The 20,824-nt window shown below is 47.7% G+C and overlaps 1 protein-coding gene across 2 annotated transcripts in view; it reads right to left on the reverse strand.

Moving 5' to 3' along the window:
* Nucleotides 1-14,465, reverse strand: part of TRANK1 (tetratricopeptide repeat and ankyrin repeat containing 1) — a gene marked incomplete at its 5' end in the record, with an annotated part of 83,162 nt that extends 68,697 nt beyond the window's left edge. The window contains one exon of one of the 2 annotated variants that reach the window (XM_081105938.1): nt 14,428-14,465. In XM_081105938.1, the coding sequence (XP_080962064.1) occupies nt 14,428-14,450 (23 nt within the window). The remainder of the gene's footprint in view (nt 1-14,427) is intronic. The other variant, XM_081105937.1, reaches the window with a different exon arrangement.
* Between the last annotated feature and the right edge of the window lie 6,359 nt (nt 14,466-20,824).

Raw genomic sequence — 20,824 nt, forward strand, 5'->3', positions numbered from 1 at the left:
CTGCTAACATTTGTCAATAGTAGGTAGTATCAGTCTTTTTAATTTTAACCAATGTGGTATCTCATTGTGGTTTTAATTATCATTTTCCTGATGACTAATGATGTGTGCTTTTACATAAAGCCACATGAATGTCCGCTCTTATGGAGTGCCAAAAGACCCAATCTTAAAAGTAAAGGGTTATTTGTTTTGTTTTTAATAAGTAACCATAGATGACCACATGCCAGGCCCACTTTAGCTCATTATTTAATCAATAATATCACTACTTGGCAGCAGGGAGAGGAGTGGACTCTGGCCTGGACACCCAACAACCATTACTCAACTAAACAGCACACAAATGATAACAAGCTCAGGAAATACATTTTCTAAAGTAAGTGGCTAATGAGAGTTCATTGGACTCTAGTATGATAGCATGGTGTCACTGTAAAAACCAAAATCAGGTTAAACTTTTATGGCAGAAACTTGAAAGTTGGTCCTGAATATCAATTGGTGGTGTTTATAACTCAGAAAGCTCAGCACTACCCACTTGGCTACAGTGAACCATCCTGGGGCCTTCAAAGTAGCCACACCTGCCTAACTGAATCCCAGTTGTGTTTCTGTTACCACTCCTTCCCCCCAGAGCTATTGTCCTTATGGGAAGCCCATCCCAGCCCTAGTTCCTGAGAGTCTGATGAGCAAATCCTATCTCCCTGCCAGGGACTGGTTCAGGACTGGGTGTGGGACTCAATTTTGGACCTTGAAACTTAGAGATGTTTCTTAGAGGCTTCTGGGAACATTTTCCTCACTCTTCTGAATAAGCTTCCAGAAGCAAATCTGCCTGCCATTTGAGGCACCGGCCAGTGTAGAAGTGTGGCTGTGAATCTCAACACTGCACATGCAGATGTGCAGCCCCGAACTTCAGCCTGAGGATGAAGCCAACACCAAATGGAAGAGGCCAGAGCCCAGGGAATCACAGGACAAGACATGGGAGCCACTGGTTTGAGACAATCCTGAGGCCTGCCTTATGCATGTGGCTATTTACATTTTAATCTAAAATGACTAAAACTGCCCAGCCAATGGGCTTGATCCCCAGTGGGGAGCATGCAGGAAGCAGCCAATCGATGTTTCTCTCTCATCATTGATGTTTCTATCTCTGTTTCTCTCCCTTTCTCTCTCTCAAAAAAAAAAATCAATAAAAACGTATTTAAAAATAAATAACTAAAACTAAACTCAGTGGAAAGCTTCAGGTCCTCAGTCGCTCCTGCCACGTTTCAAGTGCTCAATAGTCACATGTGGCTGCCATACTTGACAGATACAGAATATCACCAGCCCTGAGAAAGTTCTATTGGAGAATAAAGTCCCAGACAGAATAGTAACCTCGGTGCAACATCTGAAATATTACCTTCTACTCGGTGAAAGACGTAGCCTTTATTGTGTGTGAGAGTGGCAGATGTGAGGGCTGTTGCCCCAAATCTTGGTGTGCGGCGTGTCTGCCCAGGGACTGGATGGCCCCACCTTTCTTGCATTACCCTAGTCCCACCACTGAGCATCGTGCCATTTTTCTAGCCCACACAATATCTAACACACAGGGATTAATAATATCTGCAATCAGGGTTACAAGTTCTCTTGGAATTACTTCTGCAGCATGTGTTGGATAGAATGTGGGGCCACAGGTCGTGCTGAGTGAACCCAGTCACATCTCCCCCAAGCATCTTAGTGCTCGAAGTAGTACAACGAGAAACTAGGTCATTGCTCCATAGCTTCCCCCATAAACACAGAACCTTCCGTTTCTATCCTACTTATTCCCTTAAGAGAGCAAAGACCTGCAAAGCCAAGGTCCAACCTAAGAAACTGCTACTGACCTTGTAAAGCAAGCATGAAAAATACTTCCTGACATGATTTCATAAAGCAACTTGTTTTTTTTTTTATTTGAGAGGGGATAAAATAGCTGTATTCTGCTGTTGCAGCTTTATCTCTGCTGAGTAACTGTTTAGAGTTTTTGATTCAGCCAACTCTAAAGCCCTGTTTCCCTGGATATTCACATTAAGACCTGACTCACCTCAGAGTGACTCACTCTTGTCTCTCAAACCAACAAGTATTTCAAAAAACATGTTCTTTGTTCAATTCCAGATCATAAGTGGAACACTTCACTATGTGGAGAAAGGCAGGAAGAGGACTCCTAGGAAGGTTAATTATATTCACACAGCTTCACAATGTAATGTTTATAGGCTTAAACTAACACAGGAATAAAATAACCTATATCTGTTCAACCTGAGGGGACAGACACCAATTTTCAAGGAAAAAACAGGCAATAAAAATTTTAATGAAAAAATATGTAAGCATAGGTATATATAAAATTCTCATAGCTTTTCTTAAGGGCTCCTAACAGAATATCCAATAACACCCATAAAATCGAAAGACTTACATGGATTAAAAAAAACTTTACTCAAAAAATCTTGCCCTAACCGGTTTGGCTCAGTGGATAGAGCGTCGGCCTGAGGACTCAAGGGTCCCAGGTTTGATTCCAGTCAAGGGCATGTACCTGGGTTTCGGGCATATCCCCAGTAGGGGGTGTGCAGGAGGCAGCTGATCGATGTTTCTCTCTCATCGATGTTTCTGACTCTCTAACCCTCTCCCTTCCTCTCTGTAAAAAAATCAATAAAATATATTTTAAAAAAAGTCTTGACTTTTAAAAATACTCAACATGTTTCTGTTTGAACAACTTCACTATTATAAAATGTCAAATCTTCTCCATATTAATGAATTAATATTTTCAATAAAATTTCTATTTAGAAAACAGAATGTTTAAGGAGATTAGTGAAAGAATTCTCAACTTCATCGAAAAGAATAAACAAGCCAGAATAGCCAAATACTTATTTAAAAAAATAAGTATTAAGAGAAACATTTTCTCTACCATTTTAAAATGCATCTCAAACATATCTAATTTTAAATTGTAATACTAACATAAGAGTAGGGAGATCAATGGAACAAACAGAATATAAGGAAATAATATATACTATAAAAGAATTTCATCCATGATAAAGGGGGCTTTTTAAATTGATAGAGAAGAAATGAATCAATTGGTACAACTGGCTAGATATTTGGAACAGAAGTTAAATTGCTCCTTCACACCATGTTGCAATGTAGACCAATAATGGAGACCTCTCATCCACCTCTCCTCCACCTTCCTCCCCGCCCCCCCCCCCCGGAAAAAGTCAATGCCCCCACCCCCAGAACCCCAGAAAATTCTATATTATATGGCAAAAGGGACTTTGTAGATGTAATTAGGATTACAAACCTTAAGATAAAGGTATTATCCTGGAAGATGAGGCGAGCCCATTCTAGCCACAAGAACCCTTGAAGCAGAGAACTTCCTCTGCCTGGGGAGAGCTGCCAGGGGAGAGGGGGGGGGGGAAGGGGTGGGAGAGTCACAGCAGCAGATGTGCATGAGAAAGAGGACCCATCAGTGATGCCCTGAGGATGGAGGTGATGCCTTAGAAACTGGGAAGAGGCTCTCGAGACCTCAGCCCTACAGCCACAGGGAACTGGACCAGGCCAGCAACTTGAATGAACCCGGAAGAGGATTCCTTGCTTTCTCTCTAGGAGCTCAGCCAACCAGTACCTTGATTTCAGCCTTGTGAAACCTGCCAAGCCAACCCAGACTTCTGACCTACAAACTGTGAGATAATTACATAATTCATGTTGATATAAGCCACCAAATTGGTGATCATTTGTTATGGCAACAATAGAAAACGAATACACATCCTATACCAAAATTCGTTCTAAATGAATGAAAAAATGTTCATGTAAAAAAAAAACAGAACACCACAGTGATCAACCAAAGAACTTGTATGCATCTATGCATAACCCATGGACACAGAGAATAGGGTGGTGAAGGCCTGCGGCAGGGGGTGGGGCGGGGGGAAATGGGCTAGAAGGAATCAATGGGGGAGGGGAAGAGGGGACATATGTAATTCGTTCAACAATAAAGATTTTTTAAAAAATAGAATGAAACACTTGAAACTAAAGAGAAAATGAACAAATGGGACTACATCAAAATAAAAAGCTTCTGCACAGCAAAAGAAACCATCAACAAAACAACGAGAAAACCCACTGTGTGGGAAAACATATTTGCCAATGTCATATCTGATAAGGGCCTAATCTCCAAAATTTATAGGGAACTCATACAACTCAACAAAAGGAAGATAAACAATCCAATCAAAAAATGGGCAAAGGACCTAAATAGACACCTTTCAAAAGAGGACATTCAGAAAGCCAAGAGACATATGAAATCATGCTCAAAGTCACTAATCATCCGAGAGATGCAAATCAAAACAACAATGAGGTACCATCTCACACCTGTCAGACTGGCTATCATCAACAAATCAACAAATGACAAGTGCTGGAGAGGATGTGGAGAAAAAGGAACACTCGTGCACTGCTGGTGGGAATGCAGACTGGTGCAGCCACTATGGAAGACAGTATGGAGTTTCCTCAAAAAACTTCAAATGGAGCTCCCATTTGACCCTGTGATCCCACTTCTAGGAATTTATCCCAAGAAACCAGAAACACCAATCAGAAAGGATATATGCACCCCTATGTTCATAGCAGCACAATTCACCATAGCTAAGATCTGGAAACAGCCTAAGTGCCCATCAGTAGATGAATGGATTAGAAAACTGTGGTACATCTACACGATGGAATACTATGCTGCTCTAAAAAGGAAGGAACTCTTACCATTTGCAACGTCATGGATGGAACTGGAGAGCATTATGCTAAGTGAAATAAGCCAGTCAATGAAGGAAAAATACCACATGATCTCACTCATTCATGGATAATAGAGACCATTATAAACTTTTGAACAATAATAGATACAGAGGCAGAGCTGCCTCAAACAGATTGTCAAACTGCAGCGGGAAGGCCAGGGAGGGTTGGGGGGCAGGAGGTAGGGGGGTAAGAGATCAACTAAAGGACTTGTATGCATGCATATAAGCATAACCAGTGGACATAAGACATTGGGGGATAGGGGAGGCTAGGGGACTGTCTAGGGCGGAGGGATAAAATGGACACATATGTAATACCCTTTGTAATACTTTAAGCAATAAATTAAAAAAAAAAAAAATAGAATGAAAGCCCTAGCTGGTTTGGCTCAGTGGATAGAGCGTCGGCCTGCAGACTGACGGGTCCCAGGTTCAATTTCGGCCAAGGGCATGTGCCTTGGTTGCAGGCACATCCCCAGTAGGGGGTGTGCAGGAGGCAGCTGATCAATGCTTCTCTCTCATCGATGTTTCTAACTCTCTATCCCTCTCCCTTCCTCTCTGTAAAAAAAATCAATAAAATATATTTTAAAAAATAGAATGATAGAAATTTTTAAAGAAAACACCACAATGCCCTAGCCCTATGGCTCAGTGCATAGAGCGCCGGCCTGCGGACTTGGGGGGTCCTGGGTTCAATTCCAGCCAAGGGCACATGCCCGGGTTGCGGGCTTGATCCCCAAATGGGGGCGCGCGGGAGGCAGCCAATCAATGATTCTCTCTCATCATTGATGTTTCTATCTTTCCCTCTCCCTTCCTCTCTGAAATCAATAAAGATATATATTTTTAAAAAAAGAAAGAAAACACCACAGCATAAATTGTTTATCTAAATACTATGTTGTACACCTGAAACTCATATGAAAATAATACTGAATGTCAAGTGTAGACGAAAGGGGCCACATGCTGACCTGACAAGCTCAGGGGAGGCCTGCATGGCAGTCTTGCAGACTCAGAGACCTAAAGTCACCACAAAGGATGGTCTGAAATTAAACCTTAACTAAAAGCAGTTATGGTGGACAGTTACGTCCTAGGCCGGTATCTTCACTGACAAAGTCAACCTTTACCTTACCTGAGCCTATCTGTCTTTTTGCATCTATGATAACATACCCTTGAAATGTCTGGGTAACTTGTAACTCTCCTTTTTTCTGGACTCCCTGGGGCACAACCAAATGTGCTGGGCGCCAGGACAGATACCACAGATTCCTCCACTATCATGTTAATTGATCCTGCACCCACCTAAGTATGTGTCCATCATTTTACTTTTTCTCCAATCCCAGGGGTTTCCCCTGCTTTGCTTTATCCCTCCTCCTTAATCTATCACCAATGAATTTCATGTAACCCAACTACGTCCCTCCTTTGATTGCAAATGTATAAATACTAATGTAACCTGCCATTCTTCAGAGCATTATCTCAATTTGTTGAGGTTCTGCTTCCCAGCATATGTCGACAGTTTGGCTCAAATAAACTCAGAAAAATTCTTTACAGGTTTTAATGGGTTTTTTTACGTTAACAAGTGTAATTAAAAAGCAAAAAAAAAAAATTAAAACCCACCGTAATAAAAAGAAACAAGCTGCTGACACACAGCAACATAAAGAATATCAAAAACATTATTCTGAGCAAAAGAAACCAAGCTCAAAAGAGTATGTACTTGTGATTCCCCTGAGATAAGGTTCCAGAACTGGCAAATTTAAGAAATCAAAGGGAGGGAAGGCTATGGAATGCGAAAGCACTTTCTGGGGGATGGAAATGTTCTCTATTTTGACTGGGGTGATGACCACATTTTAACTGGGGTGATGGTTCAGGGTAATGGTATCGGCAGCAGCCGCCCCTGCATGTAATTTGAGTGTAAACCCTGCAACATTTACAGAACCTTTGCTTTGTTGACTCAGCAGAGAAAATATTTGTTAAAAACAAAGCCCTAGTATTTGCCTGTTTTCTCAGGGCTTTCCTGAAATGACCAGTCAGTTAAGTGGCTAAGAGAATCTGAGAGACTCAGGCCTTGGATGAAGGGAGAGAAGGGTCAGTGCTGCAACATCTGAAAAGGGCCCCAACTCTTTCTTCAGGATTGTTCCTTTGGGGAGAAGGGCCCAGCTCCTGGTCCCAGGCCCTACTGAACCCTCTTCAGAGGGAGGGTGTCACCCTGGGAAGCAGCCTTTGGGATGGCTGCTCAGCTCACCACAGAGGCCTTCCCAGAGAGCGAGATGCCCAGAGGCAGGGCGGGGGTGTGATCCGTGATCTGTGCCTCCGACCTGCAGGCAGGTTTGAACTTTAGGAGAAGTTCCTTCGGTGGTGGCAGCTGAGGCAAGAGGCTCCAGGAGGGTGGCCTTGCCCCCCACCCTGCGAAAAAGCCACTTTGGGGCGAGGGAATACTATGCCCAGAGACAGGAGAGGCAGAAAGAGGGTTGCCACTGCCTCTGAGGCCCAGCGGCTCCCTGCCCCTTCCCTAATTATCAGTCATCAGCAGCCTTCCAGAACATTCCTCTTTTTGCCTAAGTAGTTTGTTTTTTCATTCATTCACTAGAAAGAAAAGGAGAGTGGATCGCCTACTTCACCCCTCCCTACAGTTTCACATTAAACAAGGTCTTTATTAAGGGTGCCCTGTCCCTACCCGGTGCCGTGTCTCCAAAGCTCCATGCTAGCTAGGCCTTGTTTTCCTGCTTTCCCCAGTAGACTGAGCTCTTAAGGCAGGAACTGCGTCTTACTAAGTCTTATTATTTCTGCAACCCGAGGGCTCAGCGGTGTTGCATGAATAAACGATTTTCTGGCTTTTTAGCAGGGACAGATGATTAAGCTGGAGGATGGGAAAGGAAGGATTGTTTGTGGGGTGGAGGAGGGGGGGTAATTTCACTGGTGGTTTTGGATTTCTAACCATCTCCTGGAAAGCCAATGCTTAACTGTCATCTATTCCCTTGGAGGACACACATTTAATAAAAGCCAACCACGCAAAGTACAAACCAGAAACCACCAGATAAATCCAACCAAAATAAAACTGCCAAAGCTGCCAGCTACTCTGGGAAAACAATGGAGAAAAATGTTTACACATTTGTAAGTTATCTGTTGAGAATTCAATGGTCAGCAAATAGTGCCACAAATTCCCATGTGAAATTATAGTCCCAGATATCAAAAATGTTCAAAGCAAAGCATAATCCCGTAGATTAGTTTGGAGCTGGCCAACGATAACATTTGTAGACAAAGAAAAGAAATCGAAAGGAACCTAATTAAGGTTGCCAGCTCTTTATTTTGCCAAATAAAAACTTTTTTTTCAAGTGTACCATCGTCTCTCCCCATAATTTCACAAAAGAAGGAATATTTTAACTCCCCCCCCCCCAAAAAAAGGGAGGAAAATGTAAACTCAGTCTAAAGAAAGCCATTCTCAAGGAAGACTGAGCTAAGAACCTAACAGCACATGTTAGTCTTGGACAGTGTGCAGATGGTTTGGACCTTCAAAGGCAGATGTTCCAAGTCCCTAAAACCATGCCAGGCCCCTGGAAGATGCTCAAGAAACATCACTAAAGGGCACAGATGGATCAATTTCAACTCCTGGTTCTGCAGTGGAGTTTCAATCACAGGACCTCTAAAGAGAAAGGCTGCAAGCAGGCCTCCCTCCCAGTTGGTGGCTAGTGATGGGCACAATTTCTCTTCAGTGTATGCCACAGACTGGCATTTTCCCATTCTGCTATTTGAATGAGAGTAGTCCCAGGCAGCTGCATGATAACAAGATTTATTGAGCACTTACTATGTTCCATATACTAAGCTCTTCTTGGGCATTTGCTCATTGAATGTCCCTAACAATGCCAGCGAGAGATGTATAATTATTATCCCAGTTTCCCAGGTCAGAAAACAGGTTTAATCAAGGTGAAGAGATTTCTCCAAGCAAGGCACAAATCCAAGTCTGTACCAAAATCAGTGTTCACAAGCCCTAGGAGAGACAAGGTGAACACAGGGTGAGGGGAACTGGGGGAAACAGGAAGGATGGGCTTTAACATTAAAACCAAATATCACTAAAGGCAGAAAGCCCAAGAAGTTAGCATTCCACACTCTGCCTCAAGACAAACAAGGAAGTTAAGCATCAGCCAGCACAGGTCGCTCATCAATCTTGACTCAGTATCTGTGCTGACTCCAGGCTGCCCAACAAGTGCCATATTCCTTTCATATTCCCACTCTCCCTAAAGCATCTGAGAGCTATAGATGATTGTAAAGTTTGGAGCAACCCCACAGAAGGTGGCAGCGCCACAGAAGTTGGCAGCCCCTGAACAAAGGTGCTTTCTCATTCACAGGAGAACTTGAGTTGAATAGCAGCCAGCCATCCTCCCCTCCAGATCTTTCCCCAAACCCCTCTGCGATGCTTTAAATGCTGGTTAATAGCCTCCATTTTACTTCCCACCTCAAGACCAGAGTAATCTACTTCTCCCTCAATCTGAATGAAGGGCAAGACAACCCAGCAAAGAGGCTAAAACACCATCCACTATAACATGGGGAGGATCCAGAGGTGCCCAGGAAATCCCCATAAACAAAGCAGTCTCCCCCAGACAGGAACTCCTGAAGGGCAGACCCTCAGCAGTGCTGGGAGATCCTGAGTTCTAGCCCCATTTCTAACACCACCTAACAGTGTCCTGAAACATGGGGCCTTCAACTTGGTCTTGAAAAAAGTGGCCAGACTGAAAGATCTATTCATCCATACTCCCAGCCTTCTAAATAAAACTCAGAGCTGTTAAAACACACACATTCTCTCTGTCTCTGTCTCTCTCTGTCTCTCTCTCTCTGTCTCTCTCTCTCTCTCTCTCTCTCTCTCTCACACACACACACACACACACACACACACACACACACACACAACCATACTTTCCACGGCTCCTAACTCCATTTAGAATAAAGCCCAAATAGCTCAGATTCCATTCTAAGTCCTACATACACACACCCTCAACTTATCTTTCCAGCATTTTCCAATACTATGTGCCCACAATGTTGTATCACGCTTCCTCAAATTCATCTGGTTCCCTCCCTCTCCCATGCCTTTGCACAGCAATGTAACAGGGCTGGGACGGTGTCAGGAGGAGGGTAGAAGGATATGAATGTGTCCCCCTGATAGAAAACAAAATCCAGAAGCCTGGGATCAAGTCCCACTTTAGGCCTGTTATCAGGGACCCAATTCACCTAACTCTGGGCCTCAGTGTCCTTGGAAAGTGGACAGTATCACCTATGTGACTGGACTCCCGTTTCCTGAGTCAGTCAACAAATACTGAGTGCCAGGCAAGAATGACCCACAAATATTGAGTGAATGAGCAAGAATGACCCAAAACACTGTGGTCCTTATGAAGTTTACATTCTGGTGAAGAGAGATCTATCATTTGAGGATTTCTCATAATATTTCTGTAAGAATTAAATAATATATGAAACACACTTAACATAGAGCCATATTTAAACATCAATATAGTAATAAGATTACTATATTGATGTTTAAGATATAAGCCCTTTTGTGCAATGTTATTCTTAAAAAGAAGCTGCTCCTTTTACCGGGAATGTCTGTTTCTCCTTCCCAACACCCCTCCATCTTCCTGCTGGGAAGGATTTAGGGCTGGGAACTCCTGAAGTGCTGTCTGCACCTCCTCTAGTCCTTTCTCACGGCTCTGCCTGGTCTACCACCGCTAGCAGTGCCTGTCTTACATGTTTACATCCTCCATGAGACAGGGTCTGAGTTCTGTGAAGGGTGACACTGCCTTGAAAAACAAAAAGCAACAAGAGGTGAGAAGAGGTAAGACCTGAGAGGAGAAGAAGAGGCATAACAGACAGAAAGTCTGAGGGCCAGATTAAGGGGGAGTTCAGACTTGTCACCAAATTTTGACCCTGCAGGTAGAGTGGACCCGGATGGGCGGAGGATGAGCTGGCCCAAGGGTGGCCAAAGAAGAGTGCCCTGGAGGCCACAGCTGGACATGAAGCTCATCACAGTTCAAGGCTATGATCTGAGTATTCTTGTCACAGTGAATCAAATTGCCTACTCTTCTTGATGTTGTGCAGTTTCCTCCAAAATGGCCTGGTTTCCCCAAAATATGTCACTTTGGCATACTGATTATTTTGAATTAAAGGTACTGAGAAAGAGCCAGTGCAAGAAGGACACTCTGACCCTCCTTTGTGAGGTCCCATGTGAAAGGTAATCTCCCTGAACCAGGAGGGAGGAAGGAATTCTTATGACCACAGACAGGGAGTTGAGGGCAGAGAAAGCCACATAAACAAACCTTGTTACTTCTTCACCTATTACCCCAAACCCAAATCCCTCTGTCTTGTCTACTTTTCACAAATGTATTGTTTCTTTTTCTAAAAGATATAAAAGCTTCTTGCTTCGGTCATTTCTTTGAGTCTCCTATTTCTATGGGCCTCCCCTGTGTACAAAATTAAATTTGTTTTTTTTCTTGTTAACCTGTCTTCCATCAATTTAACTCAGAACAGCCATAGAAACTAGCAGGGAAGAAGGGAAAAATGTTTCCACCCCTATACCTCCAAAACGTCATCACCATTTTCTAGGGATAGCAATTCTGCCTTCCCCCTCCCCACCCCCCACAAACACCCTTCCAAATGCTGCCATTGACAGAAGGACCCAATGCTTAAAAAAATAAAAACATCTCAATCTAAATGACTAGAACTTCAAACACCGACATAGCTGAACCTAGACTTGGTTTGGCTCTGACAGACACACGGGAGTCCCACCAGCTCACCAGGCTCATGGGAGCTCAGAATAACGCGCCATAGTGACTACAGGTGAGCAGCGATACTGAAGTTCAACAACACCCAGGCAAAAGAGGGAGTTAATTCAGGAAAACTGGGCCAGGGTATCAGATATAAGGCTCATTCATGTTTCCAGATTTTCCACAAAAACAAGGAACTAGGCGACGCTTAGTTAAGAAACTTAGACCAAGAAAAATGTCTGATCAGGCAGCATGGACAGCCTCACTGACCAAAGGAAGAACATTGCTCTTGGTCAGTGTCCTGAGGTGCCGGGAGGTTCCAGCATGCCGGTTTAGCCGGTTTAGTACTTTTTTTAACATTTTAAACCTGAATGCTCACCCTGCCACTGCCACTGCCCCCACTCTCTGCTAAAAAGAGTCATCTTTGCTAAGGAGACTATTTCCCCTTGAATTTCTCTTTCATTTCTAATAACCGGGATTTTTTGGCCTTAAGAACCTCAGGCTGCACTCTAAGGAAACTTGTTACAAAAGCCATGAGCCAGCTCTATCACTGGCTAGAGAACTGCAGGGAAGGCACTGACCTGTCAGCTCCACTTCCCCATCCGAAAAGGCAAAGGAGCGCTGGTTCCTCAAGGTCAGTTAAAACAATGCCACGCTCCTGACAATGGCTGGAGGCCCACACCTCAACCTTCACTCCAGCTCTTAAAAACATCCCAGGATCACTTTATCTTCCCCATCCAAACATGGGGTCTGCAGGCTCTACTCAGGCTTCTAAAGGAAACTTCATCCCAAGAAGCAAAGGTAAAATAATAAGAGGGCATACACCACAGCAATGGGCCTTTGGTAGCAGCCAACAAAAAACAGAACTAATCAGCACAGAGAATTCCAAGAATCCCACAAAAGCAAAGTCTCTATTTGGGCCCTGAGAGCCATGGGCTGGGAAGTCAAGAGAATCAGTATCTAATCCCAGATCCCACTAGTGACTGACAGTTGATGGGCCTATTTCTTCATCTATAATATGTTGATGGCCCAGCCCTGACACTGTAGGTGTAAAATTCTGAGCAGAGACTTAAAGAACCGCCTTTGGAATGTATGAATACAGAGTCTGTGACAGCCTTGCAGTACTCTTCTTAAAAAAAAAAAAAAAGAAAAGAAAAGCAACCTATCCCCAATCCCCATCATGGCAAGCAGCCAGGTTGGTGTGGACAGACAGAACCGGAGGGAGCAGACGCATCCATCCCCTAGCCTGCCTTTGCAGTCGCTAATGGTGTGAACCACACCACCATGTCCTGTGGCACTCTCATTATTCACGTAGGAATTTCCTTATCAAGTATGAGTATCAGTCTCCATCTCTCCAACACCAACCTCTCCCTTCCAAAGTTACTTCCCAGGGAAAGGCTGATGTTCTCCCCGCCTCCCTGGAGATGGCCCAAAGAGAGCCTGCAGTTGCCACCTAAACTGATTAGTCAGTCATAAAATCAAGTTAATGGGTTATGACTAGCTTACACACACACACACACACACACACACACACACACACACACACACAATATCATTGTGCCTTATTATAGAGAGAATAAATATACTGCAGAACTCTTGTGGCAGTTTCGTATTGTATATGTATGTGGGTGGATGTGGTCTCCATGGCTGGTCTTGGTCAAAAGCAGACTAGGCAGCATATGCCTCAGTGGGATCCGATTCCAGGGATGAATGCCACACCCCCCAAGCCACCTCCATCCCCTGTGGAGGATGCAAGGGCCAGCAGCGGGTACTGAGAACTCCAGCACCCACCCTGCTCTTCCACAAAACACAGCTAACTGGAAAACAGTGGAAACAAACTTCTGACTCCCCTTCAAGGCGGTCCTTCCCATAAGCACAAACAGATGCTCCATAAAAGACCCAGCCATCCGTGCAACAGCCTTGCCCGAGAAAGGTGCCTGGCGCCCGGGCGGCTCAGCGGCGGGGGAGCATCTGGGTGCCCAGCACGCAAGGAAGGCCCTTTTGCTCCCTGATACCTAAGGACTGACTGGGCAAATAGCAACTGGGCTGGGGACTAGAGAACTCAGGGCCCCCGTCCGCTCTCCTCTTTTGAGCATTATTTTCCAAATTGCACATCTCCCTCAAAACCCTCCCCAGGAAACACCGTAGCTTGCAGCCTCCCAGAAACACCCCCGGCCTGGAAGGGGGCTGGCCCGCGCTGCACGCCCAAAGCAGCGCCATTCCCGCGGCGTGGCGGACGCTCGGGGCTCCCCGAGGTGCGCGCTGCGGGGGTGCGGAGCGCGCCGCCCGGGCTCCACGTTTGAAAACCATCGGGAGCAGAAGCCTGCGGGCTTCTGGGGGTTTCCCCTGCTCGGCCTGGCAGCTCCCCGGGAGGCCCTCGCCTCGGTTAGCCCGTTAGCCGGTTAGCCCGTTAGCCGAGGACGCCGGGCGGGGAGCCCCTGTCGGCCCAGCCCCGCTCGCGATCGGGGTGGAGGGCAGAGCATGAGGCCTGCCCGGGGCTGGGACCGCCAGGCTCCGGCTGCCTGCCAGCGGCCACTCTCCAAGTTCCCCGCAGATGCCGCCCCGCGCCCGGGTGCGTGCCCGGGGGCGCGTCCGCGGGGCTTCTCGGTAGAAGGTGCCGGCGGCCCCGGGGTCCCCTCAGGGGGGCGGGCGGCGGGCCCGGGAGCCGCGGCTTCGGTCCCCGGGCGGGGACGAGGCAGGCCGCGCGCCCCCGCAGCCCTGTCGCAGCGCGTGCCCTCGTCCCCCGGGGCCCGGAAGGCCGGAGCCGCCCCCCGCCCGACCCCGCGCGGCAGGCAGGCAGGCAGGCCCGGGTCTGCACCCGGAGGAGCGCAGGGCCCGCCCGGCCTCCGTCTCGGGGGTCGCCGGCCCCCCGCGCGCGCGGCCGCTGCCCGCCCGGAGGCGGCGCGGGGCCCGCCAGGCCGGCGGCTCCCCCCGCGCTTCCCGCGCCGCGTACGCACCTAATGGCCCGCGGGTCCCACATGGCCGGGGCCTGAGCGCCCGCGCGGGGCCCGCCGCCGCCGCCTCGGGAGCCGCTGGCTGGCGGGCAGGGCGCGGCGGGCGGTGCGGAAGCCCGAGAGCGCGGCCCTGGCGGGGGCGGCGGGGGCGGCGCGTGCAGCGGCAGCGCGGGGCCCGCTCCGGGAGGCGCGGCGCCCGGGCCGTGAGGAGCGGGGCGGCGGCGCGAGGCCCCGGCGGCCGGCCGTGTGCAGTGCAGACCGGGTCCAAGTTTCCACGTAGTTGCGGGAGCCGAGGCCTGTCACGTGCGCGTCGCCGCTGGTGGGCGGGGGTCTGTCCTGGGCTCCGGGCGTCTCGACGTCCCTCCGGCGGCGCGTGTGAGCGGCCGTGGAGGGGCCGCGGGCGGACGGTGCTCTGGGCCGGTCACCTCAGGGCCTGGGCACACACACACACACACCCGTCGCGGTCACCCGTGAGCTGTCCTCGGCGGGCTCAGCGCGAGCGCCTGCCGCTCCTCCCCTCAGTCCCCTCCGTCCCTCCCACAGACCCCCAGGCCGCGGCCCGCGCCACCGCGGCCACTTCCTGTCAGACCGGCCCCACATGCCCAGCACTCACTCTGGGCCCGCGCCTCTGTCGTCGGAGTCCCGGGGAGCCAGGCGGGGAGAGGCCAGCGAGGCCTCCGGCCTCTGGACACTCACGGCAGCGTCCATGGCGCCTGCCGTCGAGGGCGCCTCTCGGCACAGCCGGAAGTGGCATGGAACCTCCTGGAAGGGCAGAGGGACCCTGAGTTGGGGAAGTTAGGGCAACCTCGGGCTGCATTTCCGGCCTCGATGGAGCGCTCGGAGCGGCTCTCACACACACACACACACATGCATGCACACACTCACACACACACACATACAGACACACACATATACATATACACACATACACTCACATACACTCATATACACACACACTCACACACACACACATACATACACACACTCATATATAAACACACACATACACTCACATACACACACATACACTCACACATGCACATACATACACTCACACATACACACATACATACACAATGGGGCGCTTGGAGCGGCTCTCACACACATACACACACATACATGCACACACACCCACTCATATATAAACACTCACACACATACACTCACACACACACACATACACTCACACATGCACATACATACACTCACACATACACACATACATACACAATGGGGCGCTTGGAGCAGCTCTCACACACATACATACACACACACACACGCATATACACACACATACACACTCGTATATACACACACAGAGACACACACACATACACTCACATGCACACACATACACTCACACATGCACATACATACACTCACACATACACACATACATATACAATGGGGCGCTTGGAGCGGCTCTCACACACATACATACACACACACACACTCACATACACACTCGTATATACACACACACAGACACACACACATACACTCACATGCACACACATACACACATACATACACACTCGCACATACACATACATACACTCACACATACACACATACATACACAATGGGGCGCTTGGAGCGGCTCTCACACACAGACACAGACACACAGACACACACAGACACACTCACAGACACACATACACACACCGCCCCGCCCTATCAGGTCCTCCATGTCTCAGTGTCTTGGGATCCCTTTCCCACACGCCCTCCGCCCTCCCCTGCGGACGTTTCCAGAGAATCGAGGACCGTGAACCCCAGGCGCGCTGCCCGCGGACTTCGAGTCCAGAACTAGCCCCTCGGTCCAGTTAGTGGTCTTCTTGCTTCTGGGGTCTCACTTCCTCCCATTTCTCCTGTGCGTTCATCTTCCCCCCAATATCGCTGTGCACCCCTTCCCGTTCAGAAGCATCCCTTGGCATCCCACGGCCTCCTCCAGACCAGAGCGGAGGCTCGTCTCATCCGGGGACAGTGTTACCCCGCCTCGAACACGATTCCGTGGTTCCCAAACTTGGCTGCACATCGGAATCACCTGAGCGTGATTTTAAAATTACCGGTGTCTGGCTCCTACTTCCGGGTAGTCTGATTTAATTGGTATGGGACATAACATGGGGATCTTTAAGTTCCCCAGGCGATTATAACATGAAGTGAAATTGGGGAGACACTCCACAGAAGTGAAAGAGAAAAAAATATTGACCTGCTGTTCCACTTGTCCATGCACTCATTGGTTGATTCCTGTATGTGCCCTAACCGGGGATCGAACCCACAACCCTGGCTTACGGGGATGACGCTCCAAGGAAGAGCTACCCAGGCCAGGGCAACACTGCTACTTAATGTTTTGTACCCCACCCCCTACCCCCAGTTTTATGAATCATCAGGCAAAAAATTTTTAGCTTGTGCTAGTCTGAAACTCTTCACCCTCTCTATATATAGTTTGGCGTGCTAGTCTGAAAACCTTCACCCTCTATATATAGTTTGGCTGCATATAAAATTCTAGGTTGGAAATAATTTTCCTTCAGGATTTTGAAGCTATTACTACAGTGACCACTAGCTTCCAGTACTGCTATTGAGAATTCTGAAAACATCCAATTACCCATTTTATGTGACCTCTCTGGGTTTTGTTGTTGTTTGTTGTGGAGTTTTTTTCCTGGAAGCCTGAGAAAGCTTCTTTTTCTCCCCAAAAGTTTCAAATTACACAATGCTGTGCTTTGACATGGGCTCACTCATCCATTCCAATGGAATGGATGGGTTCTTTCCGTCTTAAAACTCAAGCTCTCTAGTTCTGGGAAATGGTCTTGAAATTTTTTGTTGGTTATTTCTTCTCCATTTTCCCTCTTTTGTCTTTTGGGAAATCTTATTAGTCCAATATTGAACTTCCAGAATTGGTCCCTGTAATACACTCCCCTGATTTTCAAATCACTTCTCTCCTAAAGTTAAGATTTTCTCAACTTTATCTTCTGATTTTTTGTTAAAAAAAATTTTATATCATACTTTTTCCAAGTGCTCTTTCTTATTCTTGTGGCATCAGGGAGGGAAACGTGGCCATCCACCCCAGCACCAGTGTCTCACACACAAAACTGCCTCCTCTCCAGTTCCTGTGAGATGACGATGGACTTGAACATGCTCTGATATCCTATATAATAAAGAGCTAATATGCTAATTAGACCAAACAGCAGAACAACCGTCCGGATGACCTTCCGGAGGAAGCCAGGGCTGTGAGGGCTGACCAAGGCTGCAAGGGGCTGCAGGGGGCTGCGAGGGCCGAACCCCTTGCAGGAATTTCATGCATCGGGCCTCTAATATATATATTAGGCCCCAGGCCTTCGGTCTGGCCGAGTTCTGGCTGGAGTCAGCCCCGGAAACATCAGGCTTAGTTGCTCCACCGGCCCGTGGCCGTGAGGCCTCGCTTCTCCGCTGGCCCCGGAAACATCCGGCCTCGCTGCTCCACCAGCCCCGGGCCGTCAGGCTTCGCTCCACCGCTTGGAGCCTACGTATGCAAATTAACCACCATCTTTGTTGGCGGCTAAATTGCATATCACACTGATTAGCCTATGGGAGGCATAGCGAAGGTACAATCAATTACCATGTTTGTCTGTTATTAGATAGGATGTGTATATGTATGTGTGTGTGTGTATATATATATATATATATATATATATATATATATACACACACACACACACACACACACGCACAAATGAAGTGTTAAGCAGTTTTTTGTACAATCAGTTGGTCAAAGGGCTGAGACTAGAAAACACTGTTGTGCTCAGAATGGGTTTGGCTGTGCTTCTTGGACCCTGGGCTCGGTCCATCCTGGGTTTTGGTGCTACAGAATGATGTCATTGAGGGCATTATATATTCATAACATACTACATATGCCTAGAGGCAGACATGTTTACACAATAGGAAAAACCACGCTGAAGCAAATCCTGTTTTCCATTTCCACTTCAGTAGAGCTGCTTCTTACCCTGTGTAGCACTCTGAGAATACTAATTGTGTCATATATGATACTGATCTAGCCTGATAACATAAGAGGAAGGGCAGCATGAACTATGTACAGTCCAAACTTGAGACATACAGATATATACGCCCTCAAACAGATCCACCCAGAGGTACACCCACACCAAGAGTTGTGCGTTCTCAGACACGTATACACAAAGAGTAAACCAATGAACATGCTCATTCAAATTCACACAGCTCCAAAAACACACTCACAATGATACTCTTCCTTGGTATCTTCACTTTAATTGAGCATAGCTATTCACTTCTGAACCCACCAATGCACCATCCAATCCCTCCCCATAGCAAGAGCCTCTGAGTCAGCCCTGACAGAGGCAGATATACTATAATCAGTAGCCTTTATGCCCATACTCCTGACTATTGACTACACCCACCTGGAAGGGCTAATCCTGAGGCCTCCCATACCCTTAGAACAGTGGTTCTCAACCAGGGGTCTGAAGACATTTTGATGATCCTAACTCAGTGGGAGAGGGGAGAGGATGCTGCTTGCATCTACTAGGTGGAGGTCAGGGATGCTGCTAAACATCCAAGGTCAGCCCCCTATAGCAGAGAATTATCCAGCCTACAATGACAATAGTGCCAAGGTTGAGAAACCTTGGAAGAAGGAGTGGGCAATTGTCCTGCCCTTTGCAACTTGCTAATAAACCACTGGGCGCTGCTTCATCCTTGTTAACTGGCCATGGTTTACACCACAAGACCTCAACATACACGCATACACCTACATACACACACACCGCACCGCCCCTATCAGGTCCTCCATGTCTCAACCCCGGACACAGCTACTTGGATCAGGGTGTGCGGTCAATGAAGACTAACCAGTTCCTACTCAGGCAAACTGGTGAGAACAGGGGCCATGGTGATTTTCTTGGACCAGACCACTTCTCAGCAAGTTGCCCTGGAGGTTAAGTGGAGAGCCAGGGCAACTGACAGAAGCAAGATATGAAAAATGTTGAGAGAGAGCAGCCATACTGGCCATAAGGCCAGAGGCAGCCAAAGGTGTCAGGTCGAGAAAGAGATACACAGAGTGAAAGCAGTTGGCTGGGAAACCCGGAGAGATGGACACAGATGCAGAGAGACTGGGACATCTTGATACTAAACGATCAGTAAGTGCTTGTCAGCAAGTGTCAGTGGGAACCAGGTTATCTTGAGGAAACATCCACTTTGTTTCCCACCTTCAGGAGGCCCAGCTGAAAGATGGCTTCTGCAGACTTGTGAGCCTTGCCTCACCCTTGTTACCGCCTATGACTTCATGATAGACCCTGCTGTGGGCTCATTGTGTACCCCCACACAAAAAAATATGAAGTTCCCAGCCCCTGAACCTCAGAATGTGACATGGTTTGAGATGAGGTCATACTGGAATCAGGTGGGCATCTAATCCAATATGACTGGTGTCCTTATAATAAGATGGCCACATGAAGACACAGCCACATGGGGAGAATGCCATGTGAAGATGCAGGCAGGGATGAGAATGATATGTTTAAAGCCGAGGAATGCCGAGGATTGACACCTGTCATCAGAAGCGAGGAGAGAGGCATGGAACAGAGTCTCCCTCGGAACCCTCAGAAGAAACCGACCCTGTTGACTCATTGATTTGGTTGGACATCTAGCCCCCAGAACTCCGCGAGAATATGGTTCTGTTGTTTTAAGCCATTCAGTTTGTAGTACTTTGTTACAACAGACCTAGCAAAGGAATATAGCCCTCATGACCTAAGGTAACCTAAGTGCATCTATGTTAACTCTTTGGCCCTGACCGTGAGCTTTGGAAGATTCCAGAACTCTGGCTCTCCTCGGACCATGCCCCTCTCTAGGGGGTGAGGAGTCCACTGGCCCAAAGGGATGTGCCCTCCACAACCCACACCCCGACCATGATCTGGGTCATAACTCCCTCCCTAAATGGCTCTGAGCTTGCTTTCAGAGTCTGGCCAGGCCTGGTTCTTGAGTTTGTCTTTCTGAGAGTAGACCAAGCTTCTAGGTAAAGGGGTAGCAAAGGGCAGCTGTTGCCAGGAGCATGCGGAGCTGTGACAGAACTTGACTTGTGGGCTGGGGTGTGCACACACATGTGCATGTCATGCCGTGGGACAGAGATGGGACTAGGAAGAGAAAGACAGCAGGCTGTGGGCCCCAGACCTCCATTTGTACGACTGCCCTGGCCCCCGAGATGATCGAGGTAAATCTATCTCACCCTCACAGAAAAGGATTAATGTCCAAGGGATGGGTCCTGGGCATGTTCTCTCATCATTCTTTTTGTTCCTTGTGTAGATTCCAGCCACAGAAGTTGCCTCATTTCTCCTCCTTTCCTCTGACCCATCTTTCTACAGAGGATGGGACCTCTGGGTGGCACTCTACACAACCAGTATCAGCAGCTGGA

Source organism: Myotis nattereri (assembly GCF_964212035.1).
Source record: "Myotis nattereri genome assembly, chromosome: 14".
Lineage (NCBI taxonomy): Eukaryota > Metazoa > Chordata > Mammalia > Chiroptera > Vespertilionidae > Myotis > Myotis nattereri.